This window comes from Gobio gobio (genome assembly GCF_949357685.1).
Source record: "Gobio gobio genome assembly, chromosome: 15".
Classification (NCBI taxonomy): domain Eukaryota; kingdom Metazoa; phylum Chordata; class Actinopteri; order Cypriniformes; family Gobionidae; genus Gobio; species Gobio gobio.
In genome coordinates, this window is record NC_137108.1 from 45,343,440 (window position 1) to 45,357,028 (window position 13,589).

Below are 13,589 nucleotides of genomic sequence, written 5' to 3' on the forward strand. Positions count from 1 at the left end.
CTTTGTTAATGTTAATTTCAACATTTGCTAATGCATTATTAAAGTCTTGTTAACATTAGTTAATGCACTGTGAACTAACATGAACAAACCATGAACAGCAGTATTTTTATGAGCTGTTAACAAAGAATCTCAATTATACAAACAATACCCCATAATGACATTGTGAAAGAAGAAGTTTGTTTTAAATCTTAGCAAATTTATATAAAAATTTTTTTTTAAATCACATGTACATACGTATTCACAGCCTTTGCTAAATACTTTGTTGAAGCTCCTTTGGCACCAATAACAGCCTCAAGTCTTTTTGAGTGTGATGCTACAAGCTTGGCACACCTATTTTTGGGCAGTTTCTCCCATTCTTCTTTGCAGGATCTCCCATGCTCCATCAGGTTGGATGGGCAGCGTCGGTGCACAGCCATTTTCAGATCTCTCCAGAGATGTTCAATCGGGTTCAAGTCTGGGCTCTGGCTGGGCCACTCAAGGATATTCACAGCGTTGTCCCATAGCCACTCCTTTGTAATCTTGGCTGTGTGCTTAAGGTCGTTGTCCTGTTTTAAGATGAACCGTCGCCCCAGTCTGAGGTCCAGAGTGCTCTGGAGCAGGTTTTCATCAAGGATGTCTCTGTACATTGCTGCATTCATCTTTCCCTCGATCCTGACTAGTCTCTCAGTTCCTGCTGCTGAAAAACATCCCCACAGCATGATGCTGCCACCACAATGCTTCACTGTAGGGATGGTATTGACCAGGTGATGAGCGGTGCATGGTTTCCTCCAGACATGACTCTTGCCATTCAGGTCAAAGTGTTCAATCTTTGTTTCATCAGACCAGAGAATTTTGTTTCTCATGGTCTGAGAGTCCTTCAGGTGCCTTTTGGCAAACTCCAGGCGGGCTGTCATGTGCCTTTTACTGAGCTGTGGCTTCCATCTGACCACTCTACCATACAGGCCTGATTGGTGAAGTGTTGCAGAGATGGTTGTTCTTCTGGAAGGTTGTTACGAGCCCCTGCTTTCTCTTGTTTTCTTTCTGAGGGGCCTACCTCAGGAACATTTATGTTACGACCCAAAATAGGGACCAACATAAGAGCCATTCAGGAAGGTACCAAAACAAGACATCAAGAGGCCAGGGCAATAAAAAAAATAATATAACATTTATTGGCAATGGAAAGTAACAAAACAAACAACGATATAAACGTACAGAACTTAAAATAAGGACTGGTGAGCCAACAAAGGTTCTCCTCTCTCCACAGAGAAACCATTCCCCAGATCTGTGCTTCAATACAATCCTGTCCTGGAGGTCTACAGACAACTCCTTGGACTTCATGGCTTGGTTTGTGCTCTGTCAGGCACTGTTAACTGTGGGACCTTATATGTGGGCGGCAGTGGCTTAGTGGTTCATGTAGGTTGTCTACAAACCGGAAGGTTGGTGGTTCAATCCCCGGTTCCACCTGACCAAGCGTGCATCTCAATCAGCTCCCTAGTTCAGAAGTCAGGGCACTGATAAGTGCCCTGACTACTGAACTAGGGAGCTGATTGAGACGCACCCCAAGTGTTGAGGTGTCCATGAGCAAGACACCTAACCCCAGCTGCTCCCGACGAGCTGGATGGCGTCTTGCATGGCTGACACCGCCATTGGTGTATGAATGGGTGAATGTGAGGTAATATGTAAAGCGCTTTGGATGGCCATGGGTCTGTTGAAAGCACTATATAAATGCAGTCCATTTAGACAGGTGTGTGCCTTTCCAAATCATGTCTAATCAACTGAATATACCACAGGGGGACTCCAATCAAGTTGTAGAAACCTCTCAAGGATGATCAGTGGAAACAAGATGCAGGATTTTTACTGTCGCATTTTAATAGTCTTTTACTGTGCAGGAATTATGTCATATACATCAAAAACGAATCGTGTAATTTATTGCATTTTTTATTAGTATTATTTTATTTTATTTATTTATTTATTTACAGGGACAGTGCATATTAATGAACATTTCTGTCAATATGCCAGAGTAGTATTAGTATTAGTATTATTACACAAGGTAAAGTTCACCATGTGCTCAGCAGTGACTCACGCTCACATTTAACCCATTTCCTCTCTTAATGCTTCCTCCTCATACATGTGAACAGTGTTTATCAAAGATTCACACTAGGACTGAATCAATACACCAATTTCTCAACGGACCATTTCTGATTACATTCTTGCTGCTTTCACACAGTTTTCATTTAAAAAACTTTACACAAAATGCTCCAGAACACTTTTCAAAGTCAACACTTGCCTCATGCCTCAAGTCAATTGATTCAATGAGCTCATATAAAGAAAAATGCATTTAATCATAAGTCAATCAATTGCTCATTGTTTCTGAAGCTCCAAAAAGCACATCCATCCATCATAAAAGTAATCCATACGACTATGCCTTCTGAAGTGAAGCGTGGGTTTCTGTAAGAAATATATCCATATTTATAACTTTATAAACTATAATCACTGGCTTCTGGCAACGGCTTCTGGCAACTCGGGCATAATTCAATGCCATTATAAAGCTGTGAAAAGCCAGGATATTATTTAATATAACTCCGATTGTGTTCGGCTGAAAGAAGGAAGTCACATAGAGGATGAGTAAATTATGGGATAATTGTAATTTTTCATTCAAAGAATGGAACAAGAAAGAAGTAGTGGTATTGTGTGAAATCTGTCATGCGCTGAAAACCTCTGACAACAAACAAACATAACCTGCTCCTACTGTAAACCATAACGGTCAAAATAATTTGTTTGAGTAGAGCCAACTCAAATTAAACAAATAAGTTCAATCAAATGAACTTTTATGAGTATTTAGAACTTTCTTTTTCTTTTGAGTTCACAAAACTGACACATTTTAAGTAATCTGAATTGTTTCATTGTTTTGAGCTTTATGAACTTAAATTTAACTGAAACTGGGCTGAGATTTCTATTTTCCAGCATGCTTAACCATGACACTCAAAAGGGAGAGTAAATGCTAAAATTAAGTGTTATATAATGTTTTGTGTGCAAGATTAATGTTAAGGTGTCCTCTAAAAAAACGGTGCTATAATGCACTAAAAGTGGTTCTTGGCTCGTAATCATAGGGGAACCACCTTTGGTGCTCTATAGCTGTTACATGTATGCCCTGTCTGCCGTGTTCATTGTGTTTTCAGTTCAGTCCCTGTGACCTAGTTTCTCCCCAGTCTGTATAATTAGTTATGTCTTTCACCTGTGTCCTGTTAATCACCTCGTTATCCCTGTGTATTTAGTTCTCAGTGTTTCTTCAGTGTTTGTCTGTCGACGTTCATGTTACTGGTGTTCCTGAGTGGTCCCTGTGAGTAAATTGATTAAAGATTCCTGTTCCAAGTTCTCCTTCGCCTTCGTAAGTTTTGATACAACCAGATTTGTAATAGATCGACGGACTAAAACAGTTTTTTTTTATGTGGTGTTTTCTCTTCTTTCCTTTGAGTTTTTCCCCGTTCCCCATGGCCCTCCCCGCTGTGAAGCTGCTATGCCTGGAGCAGAAGGACCGTCCGCTGGAAGCGTACACACGGGACTTCCTGGACCTAGCGTGGCAGACGCACTTCCCAGACCGCTCGCTCTGTGTTTTTTTTTCCATGCCAGCCTGAGCGAGCGGTCGTGGAGTGGGTACTGGTAAATAACAACTCGCCCTTTACCATCGGCCCCGTTGAGGAGGACAGCGTTACCAGTCCCACTCCACCACCGCCAGAGACCAGCCATCCACCACCGACGACGACCGGTACGAGGAAGTTGCCTGTGCCCGCCGCAGACTGTGGAGACCGGCCTGCCGCGATCGACGAGCCCGAACCCAGGCAGAAGTTGAGGAGTCATCGCCCCGGAGCCCGGACCACAGCAAGGGTCTGACCAAGTGCGTGAGCTGGCAACATCCTGCGTCGTGGAGGGAGTCCTCGTGGAGCTTGAGGGCTGGGAAGGGAGCCCTGCCCACCACCCTGCCGCGGTGGAGACAACGAGGACCTCTGGCGGCTACATTGAGGAACTTAAGGACATTTTTGAGGTGGACCTGATTGACTTTTTTGAGTGGTTTTTCCTGTGCCCCCTGTCTCTCCAACGACCCCTGCATCTCCAGAGTCTTCTGAACTCCCACCCAGCCTCCCTCTCCCACCTCCTCAGTCACCCAGTTCCTCAGCCCTGGCTACACTGCAGTCCTTCAGCCTCTCTGCTACGCCCACATGCAGTGTGTACTCGCCTCGGGGCTTCAGTCCTGCAGTTCCACCTAACTCCGAGGATCCCCTGTCTTCACCGCCGGTCTCTTCACCCTACACTCCACCGCGGCCCATCAACACTACGGCTTCGCCATGGCTCCTCCCTCCCTCGGTTCCACCGGACACCTTCGCCAATACGGCTTCTCCGGGCTCCCTCGTCTCTCCGGCTCCGCCTTGGTCAGTCGTCGACCTGCCTACACCTTCGGCTTCGTCTGGCTCCTCCTTCCCCTCTGCTTCGCCTTCGTCCTCGGTCCCACCGGCTCAGCCTCTGTCCTGTGGTCATCCGGCTCCACCTCAGACGCTCGTCGCCGTGGCTCCACCTCGGTCTCCTGGGCCTCCGGTCTCGCGCGGGCTTATCGACCCAGCTGCTCCTCCAGTGTCTCCATCGGTGGCTGCTTCCTCGTCGGTCGTCCCCAGGGTGCCTTCCACTGAGTTGTTGACACCATGGTTCCTCCCTCCTCCGACCTGGGACCTCGTCCTGGCTGGTCTCTGGTGCACCATCTGGCTCTTGCTCCAGGCTCCCCACTGGCTCCTCCCTCCTCCCACACCCCTATGGACTTGGTTTTTTTTGCACTAGCTTTCCTCTGTTGGACTGTCTTATGGTGCGAGGACGCACCTTCCGGGAGGGGGAGCTTATGTTACATGTTTGCCCTGTCTGCCGTGTTCATTGTGTTTTCAGTTCAGTCCCTGTGACCTAGTTTCTCCCCAGTCTGTATAATAAGTTATGTCTATCACCTGTGTCCTGTTAATCACCTCGTTATCCCTGTGTATTTAGTTCTCAGTGTTTGTCCGTCGACGTTCATGTTACTGGTGTTCCTGAGGTGTCCCTGTGAGTAAATTGATTAAAGATTCCTGTTCCAAGTTCTCCTTCGCCTTCGTGAGTTTTGATACAACCAGATTTGTAACAATAGCACCATATCTTAACAGGTTCTGTATATTAGGGTGACCATATTTTGATTACTGAAAACCAGGACACTCGGCCCGGCAATGAGATACTCAAATGCTACTCGACGTTTACTCAAAGATTCCTTTTTAATTTCAATACATTAAAAATATGCCCCCTCTGTATGGATAGAAAATTGTTATATTAGGGACAGGACTTGAAAACAAGACATGTCCTGGGAAAACAGGACGTTTGGTCACCCTACTATATATGGTAGATTAGATTCAACTTTATTGTCATTACACAAGTACAAGGCAAAGAAATGCAGTTTAGGTCTAACCAGAAGTGCAATAGCAGCAAGTGCAGAATATACAACGTTTGCATAAGTGCAGGACATGGATATATACTGAATATAAATATATCTATAAATAGAGAGATGGTTATTACTATAAACAGAATTTACAGGTGGATATGTACTATGAATATAATATACAGATGGCTATTACTATAAACAGAATTTTACAGATAGAGGTATACAATGATATGTTAGGCTAAAATGAGGAATATGGCAGTGGATTAAGGTAGTGCAATAAATTATGGACAGAAGCTATCCGAAAAAAAGTGTAAAAGTGCAGTGGAAAGTGGTTGCATATTGCAGTTAGAAGTACGGTGCAAAATGCACATGTAAACAGTGGGTACTGTAAATAACAGTCGGCAGTGCAAATAAGCATAATACAGTTAAGGTATGGTAGTGCAAAATGCATAAGTAAACAGTTGTTACTGTAATAAACAGTCGGTAGTGCAAATAACAAAGTGAAGGCGGATGTGAGGTAGGAGAGTTAACAGTATATGAGGGAAGTGGATCAGCGGGGGTTAGAGTTCAGTAAAGAGACATCTCTGGGGGAGTCTGCTGGTCCTGGTCCGGAGGCACCTGAAACGCCTGCCGGAGGGCAGGAGAGAAAACAGTCTGTGGGCTGGGTGAGAGGAGTCCTTAAGGATGCTGCGAGCTCGATGCAGACAGCGTTTCCTCTGGATGTGCTCGATGGCAGGTAGTGGAGTCCCTGTGATGCGCTGGGCAGTTTTCACCACCAGCTGCAGTGCCTTGCGCTCCGCAACAGAGCAGCTCCCATACCACACTGCCACACAGTTGGTCAGGATGCTTTCTATTGCGCAGTGATAGAAGTTCACCAGGATGGCCGAGGAGTGCTGATTCTTCCTCAGTGTCCTCAGGAAGAAGAAGCGCTGGTGAGCCTTCTTGACCAGGCTGGAGGTGTTGGTTGTCCACGACATGTCCGCCGAGATGTGGATCCCCAGGAACTTGAAACTGGAGACACGTTCAACCGCCATTCCATTGATGTGGATGGTGTCGTGTGTGCCTCTTGACTCCTTCCTGAAGTCCACGATGAGCTCCTTCGTTTTGGTGGTGTTGAGGAGCAGGTTATTATCAGCGCACCATGTGGCCAGGTGCTGGATCTCCTCCCTATAGGCAGTCTCATCGTTGTTGCTGATGAGACCAATCACCGTTGTGTCGTCCGCAAACTTGACGATAGAATTAGATCCATAAACAGGCTTGCAGTCGGCGGTGAAGAGGGAGTAGAGAAACGGGCTTAGCACACAGCCCTGTGGTACACCAGTGTTAAGAGTGATGGATGTGGAGCAGGTGAGTCCTGATCGAACATTCTGGGGTCTGTCAGTTAGGAAGTCCAAAATCCAGTTACACATTGAAGTGTTGATGCCCAGCTCTCCAAGTTGAGCTATTAACTTGGTTGGGATGACAGTGTTGAATGCTGAGCTGAAGTCAACAAACAGCATGGCTAATTTTAATCCATCATTTTAATTTAAATGTATGAATTCGCTTACTCAAATATTTGAAGTTGATCTGCAAGTTCTGCTTACTTAAACTTAAAATTTCAGAACTTAAAACATTTTATGAAACCGATTGCCTCAAATGTATTTATTTTTGCCAACTTATTCCCGTTTACAGTGTATGGATACTTACATAGCCTGAAAGTTACCTCCATTTTTGGAACAGAAAGTTGAGGTATGTTATATTTTTTTACATACCCAGGTATGCTGCATAACCTGCTTTCTGGAACATTGCCCAGGCAGAATGATCTAATAGCAATCCGTGTTTGTTTGTTCAAAAATGAAACTTGCAGTGTGATAATGCGGGAATTCAACAAACAAGCTCACCTTGAGGGTTTTTCAAAAATCATTCTTGATCCTTCTCTTTGCGTCATTCTCGTCTTTCAGGAGGACCAGGTGCAAGAACAGATGAACAAATCCTACAATGACTCTCAAATCCTACAATGACTCTTGTGGCTACAAGAGTCTTACAGAAACACGACTCGTGCTTCTTGTCCTTCAAAAAGAGAGCAATGAACACTGAATTGCTCCTCCTAAAATGTACTATTTCTCTCTCTGTATGTGCGTTAAAAACCATAAAAGCTCAGAAAGAACAGGCTGAGAAGAGTTAATGTCATCTTATGAATTTAGGCCAGCTGGTCCATGATTGGTTTTCATGAGGACAATATTGAGAGATTTGATGCATCACATCTCTCAGTCAGAAAAAGGGTCTCTTGTACAGAGATTCTGTAAAATATGACACATTTCAATAAAATTTTAACTCATGTTTTCGAATAAAGTGTGAGCTAAGTTTGACATCATTGAGGTCAAAAGGTTATTGGTTCCTGCAAACAGTGAGAATAATCATACTTTAATTATAGCAACAATAGTACAACCACAGTAACCACAAATGTACTGTTGTTGCAATACTGTAACTATATTTTAAATAACGCGCAGCATTATTCAACGTGTTTATATAATTTCCACTGAAACAGGAAGACATGGTGGGACATTTTGAACAGCTCCTTCCCTTTTTTAAAATAGCCTTCATTCGCCCTAATGGAAAGCATATTTACACTGTCTGAATCGTTCACTATCCCCTATATAGGGCACGTGCCATTCACCATGTAGAAAATGGTAAATGTGTGAACAAGTGACCGATTTTAGCCGCAGATTCAGCGGCTGTTTATAATGTAGGGGGCGGGACACTTTAGATTCTAGAGAGCATTTGATTGGATAGAAAATCTGATGAGACGCTGAAGACGCAGTGGTAATGAGTGAGAAGTTTTGAATGCTTATGTCTTCTAAATGTGAATTTTGTCATTGTTTTAGAGCACACTAGCTTATAGATAACAGTAGGACTAACTTAACCTTTCATGTATGGTGGCCACATTTGGGGACAGTTAATTTAACTCCATTTAGGGTTCATTAATCTTGGTAATTCTCTCCAAACCACTTGAGGGCAGTGTCAGTAGATTGACAGCAATATTAACAGTGGCTACTGTCTTGTATCCCAAATATTCATTGCTTGATGACATCATTAATCCAAGATGGCTGACAGCGATAGCCATGTGCCAAATGCCCCAGGCATATCTGTGAAAAACTTTTACATAAGGTCAATTGATCTAAAAAAAATATTAGTATGTACAGTAAAGTATGATGAATATGTTAGTATTTTAAAAACTAAAATTGAGAGTAAAATGACGTTTTTATACACTAAAAACGAACTGTCCACGTATGTGGACGTCATGCAACAGTGGAGTCAGATTGCATAAAGTCTGATTTCTGTACCCTGCTAGTATATCTGTTCTGTTTTTGCAAATATGTTTTGAATTGTCTTATATTGTAATAAAACAGACATTTAACAAATATATCAACATAAATAACCATTAAAAATGACATATTATGGCATTAAATGGCAACTTTACACATACATACCGAGACAAATTTGCATTTTGCCTACCAAACAGGGACAGCACAGGTCAAGCACTCAGTTCAGAATAACAGAGAATATCCCAGAGGACAGTGTGTGTGACAGTGACCGCACGGATGAGGAGTGTGTGCCAGCAAAGCCCAGCCCATATTGCCATTAGGTTTCCACTATATGTAACTAGCATTATAGTTCCTACACTATGTGTTTTATCGTTGTTATATTGTAATATTAATGTTTTAAATATCTGAGCTGTTATGCATAGCATAAAATGACATAATAAAAGCACAATATTCCATATTGTCATCTGTGGCTTTTTGTCCCATTTTACGCCTTTGTTGCATGGTGTCCACACACGTGGACAGTTAAATAATTTTTAAATAAAACTGAATTTTGTAAATTTTTTTAATAAAAAGAATCTTAAAAAAATCTAGATAATGTTTTCCATAATTCATGCATGAAAGGGATATACTACAAGCAACAAAAAAAGAAAAAAGAAATTGATTTCATATGGACTTAACCATTATATTTGTAGCAAAACCATGGTGATAGGCTACTATGATAATCAATCTGCCAAAAAAAAAAAAAACCCAACATGGTTACAGTTTTACTATAATAACACCATGGTTATTATTTTTCATAATTACTTCAATTTGGGTTTGTTTAGTGTCTGTGCGGTGCTGCCTACTTTCGTTTATGGAGTTGTTAAAGGACATTTATTTTGAAAGCAAATTCATTGTCATTTTTTTGGAGCATACTAGCTTATAGATAACAAGACTAACATAGTAGGCCTAAACTAGAAGCAAAAAAACGTACATTTTGATTTCATGGGGACTTTAACCATGATATTTGTAGCAAAACCATGGTAAATACAATGATAATCAATCTGCCAAAAAAACAACAAAAACAAACAAGCTTAAAGATTTTCTGTAATAACACCATGGTTATTATTTTCACAAGTACTTAAATTTGGTTTTGTTTGGTGTCTACGTTTATGATAATTATATTTTAGCCTACTTTCGTTTATGGATTTGTGTAAGGACTTTTATTTTGAAAGCACCAGTGCGTCAGCTGGTTTGTTGTGCTTCCGTGTTTTGCCAGTGACACAGTGTCAGTCATTTGATGATTTCGGTTGCGTGTTGGGGAGAGTTTTTGAGATTTCTACTTCGCCGAAAAGAAGATTTCAAATACAAATCAACATTCTTCTGCTGTACAATCCTTTAAATCCCCCACAGTATGTATGAATCCCGAGTGTTTGGGTCGATGGCGGTCTTTCTGCTGATTTGCGTCGGATTCGGTGCTACTCTGACAGCAGAAACAACTACAGCTAAACCTACAACACCTCCACCTATTCACAAACGTATGTTTTTATCTGCCTGTGTCGACCTTTTTATCCTATATTTCCATTTTGCAGTCTAAAAATGCTTGTAATATAAAGTAATATATTTAAATATATATTATTAATGGTATAGTATGTCTCTATAATTCTTATTTACACATAACTATGTTTTTTATAATTTATATAATATATTTAATATAATACTGTTACTGTTTTTAATGCCAGGGGTGTTAGTCATCAATATAAAAACCCCTAAAGGACCAATGAAAAACACATAAGTAGAAGTTACATATTTTGTGAATGTCAATGGGCAAATAAATATTTTTGAAGGCCCCTTTTTTTTACTTATCAGTTTTATTACTTTTTTATGCAATTTATTATTGGTAATTCAGTATGGATTTTTATGGAAACCCATTTCCGCCACATAAGAAAAAAAATCATGCTTTGGTAAATCATAGTTATGACATACTTGATGATTTACCAAAGCATGATTTTTTTTCTTATCTGTAGAAAATGGGTCTCTATAGATATTCATATCAGGAAAGCATAAGTTATGCCTAATGATCTGTGAGTTTCCAGATGAGTTTCTGGGCTATTCTGGCTAAATTTAGCTCTTTAATTTTGCAGTAAAAGTGTTTTTTGTCAGTGTTTTGTCTCACATGTTTTTGTTCTCACCCCAGCATGCAATACTCTGACTTCCTGTGAGACTTGCCTCAGCAATGTTTCGGTAAGATCATATACGGCTCATTTACTTTTTATTAGCCAGGTCATTCCTTTACTGCGCTGCCAACTGAACTTTCCAAAAATGTATATTGTCATTTAGGGAAGTATTTTATGTAAAAGGGTGTATCAGACTAATCTGCCCAGACACTCCTGTTTTATGAATTATAACTGGATTATTTACACAGAAACATGAAAATGAGCAGGATGTTCAGAAAGAGCTAAAGTTTCTCATGCTAAATGAGGGATTGACAGAAGTTCAGACAGATCTGTTAAGACAGATATTATTATCAAACTAATTTGTGTCCTGAATATTTTAGAAACAAACCAAATAACACTACAAAACGTACAATTTGTCAAAAGCATTGATAGTTGTTTGTGCTGATTTACTATTTTTACTGTAAGCATGCTTTAACCTTCAATCTGCATGCCCATAAAAATGATAATCAAAACAGTTACAGTTTTACTATTGTAACAATTTGTGTCTGTACTTTTATGAAAATTATATGATGATTATACTTTCGTTTCATCTTTTGAAATGTTGATATCAGACTGATTTGTGTCATTTGAGCTAACAGAATCAATGTTTTAGACCCAAATAATAATGTTCGTGCTGCTGTGTTTCCACCAAAACAGTGTCACTTTCTGAAGAATGATGCCTTTAATAAAAATAATTATTATAATAAATGTTTTTGCCTTCAGTGTTTGTGGTGCATGACCAACAACAGCTGCACAAAGTATCCCGTGTCGTATGTGATTCCGCCGGCGTCGGTGTGTAAACTCTCTCAGGCCCGCTGGGGTGTTTGCTGGGGTGAGTCAGATTTGTGTTCATGTTCTATCATGCAATACACAATATACATGAGGATTTCTATTATACACCCAGTGACCCAGCTGTTGAGATGATGGAAGTAATACTTTCACATTCGCGAAGTGAGATTTGCATTCAGGGCTGAAAGTCCCTCAGTTCAACTTCCTATAAATGACAGGGGAAAGGCAGCAGTTGTTTTATTACGTTGCGGCTAGGGATGTCACGATACCAAAATGCCAGCAGTCGGTACCAATTGTTTTTTTTGTTTTTTTACTATTTAAAAAAAAAAAAATTACATTCAAAACATTTATTATTTATGATGATAATCATTATAAGTAAACATTTGAAGGCTGTATGCTGTTTAAAAGTAAACATTGTTTATAAAAAAGATCAAGTGAAAAATAAGCAACCATCTAGGCTTAATTATTATTATTAGTACTAGAGATGTTTTATTATTGCATAGAGACGTAGCTAAATCTACTGTAGGCTACAACAGTAGCCTAATATATTCTGTCAATTTCTTCACCAAACTTTTATTTTGACAGGTTGCCGTGAAGACCTTTGAGTGTCTGTGTTCATGATATGACAGTTTTCTCAAATGAAACGGTAAATTCTCATGAAGTGACGGTTTATGCTTTCGTGTTCTCATATAGTGACACACGGCAGAGACTACAAAGACAGCGAGCGAGTGTCACACGCGTGCCCCCGCGCATCTGCGCCCGTCATTCACACAGAGACGCAGAACATGCAGGAGTAATATTTAAAGGGTTACTTCAGTGATTTAGCATTAAGCTTTGTATTTAAACTGGGTCATTTATGCAGTAGAAATGTGAAAGTATTTTTGAATTTGGTGCCTTCTAGACTGAGAAAAGACAGAAAATGTATTTTTGTCTCATGTGGATGAAAGACAACAACTCCCAGAATGCACTTGCTTCGCTGCCCTACGAGGCCACTCTGTACACCTTTGTTTTGATCTTCATAGTATTACAATCATTTCGTTCAGTTAGAGAATAAACACTACAATTAAAAACTGAACGTGTCTTTTCAATAAAGTGTGAGTGAGCCGAACAAACGTCACGGCACAGACGCAGCAGTGTCAGATTTCATTCATCACGAAGAGCTGAGCAGAGCTGAGGTAACGTTAAGCGCCATCTGGCATGTTTTCAGATCGCATATGGAAGCTAAACTATCACAGGAATTCATTGAAAAGTTGAAACACTCACTTTACTCTGCACCGCCCTCCGTTATGATTGTCTGTGTCTTACATTCTGTGAGTGAGATCTCTCCCCTGTGGGCGGGTTGATAACATGCGGAACAGCTCCTTCTACTGGCTGTAGTTTTTAGCCTCTGGCCAAATTTTTTTTTCCAGAAATAAAATGCATAATTCTCTCGTCTCAGGGGGATATGAGGGGGGAAAGTACTATAATTTGAATATACTACCGGGTTTCTACTGATACAAAGCATAATGCTAAATCACTGAAGTTACCCTTTAAATAGTATTTTGCAGTTTAATATTCACAGACACTAGTATATATTCGGCTACAGTCTGGAGCCCTGCGCTTAGATAAACACAGAAGCGACTGAACACAGATGCGGGTACCGAATATAATCGGGAGTCGGTACTTCCGGTACTACAGAAATGCTGGTATTAAAATTTCAGTACCGACTTGGTACCGAATAGAGCCCGACCGATAAAGGATTTTTAAGGCCGATACCGATACAAATATTTGGTCACTTAAAAATCCGATATTCCGATATATCAGCCGATATATATTAAAAATAAATAAAATAACAGAAACGCGTAAAAAACACTTAAACAGATTTCCCTTATACAT

General features: G+C 40.6%; 1 protein-coding gene across 1 annotated transcript in view; it reads left to right on the forward strand.

Annotated features, from left to right (window-relative positions):
* Positions 1-9,965: 9,965 nt before the first annotated feature.
* Positions 9,966-13,589, forward strand: part of LOC307138965 (pituitary tumor-transforming gene 1 protein-interacting protein) — a 42,737-nt gene continuing 39,113 nt past the window's right edge. The window contains exons 1-3 of the mRNA XM_079837705.1: positions 9,966-10,247; positions 10,907-10,953; positions 11,649-11,757. Of these exons, the coding sequence (XP_079693831.1) occupies positions 10,124-10,247; positions 10,907-10,953; positions 11,649-11,757 (280 nt within the window). The 5' untranslated portion in view covers positions 9,966-10,123. The remainder of the gene's footprint in view (positions 10,248-10,906; positions 10,954-11,648; positions 11,758-13,589) is intronic.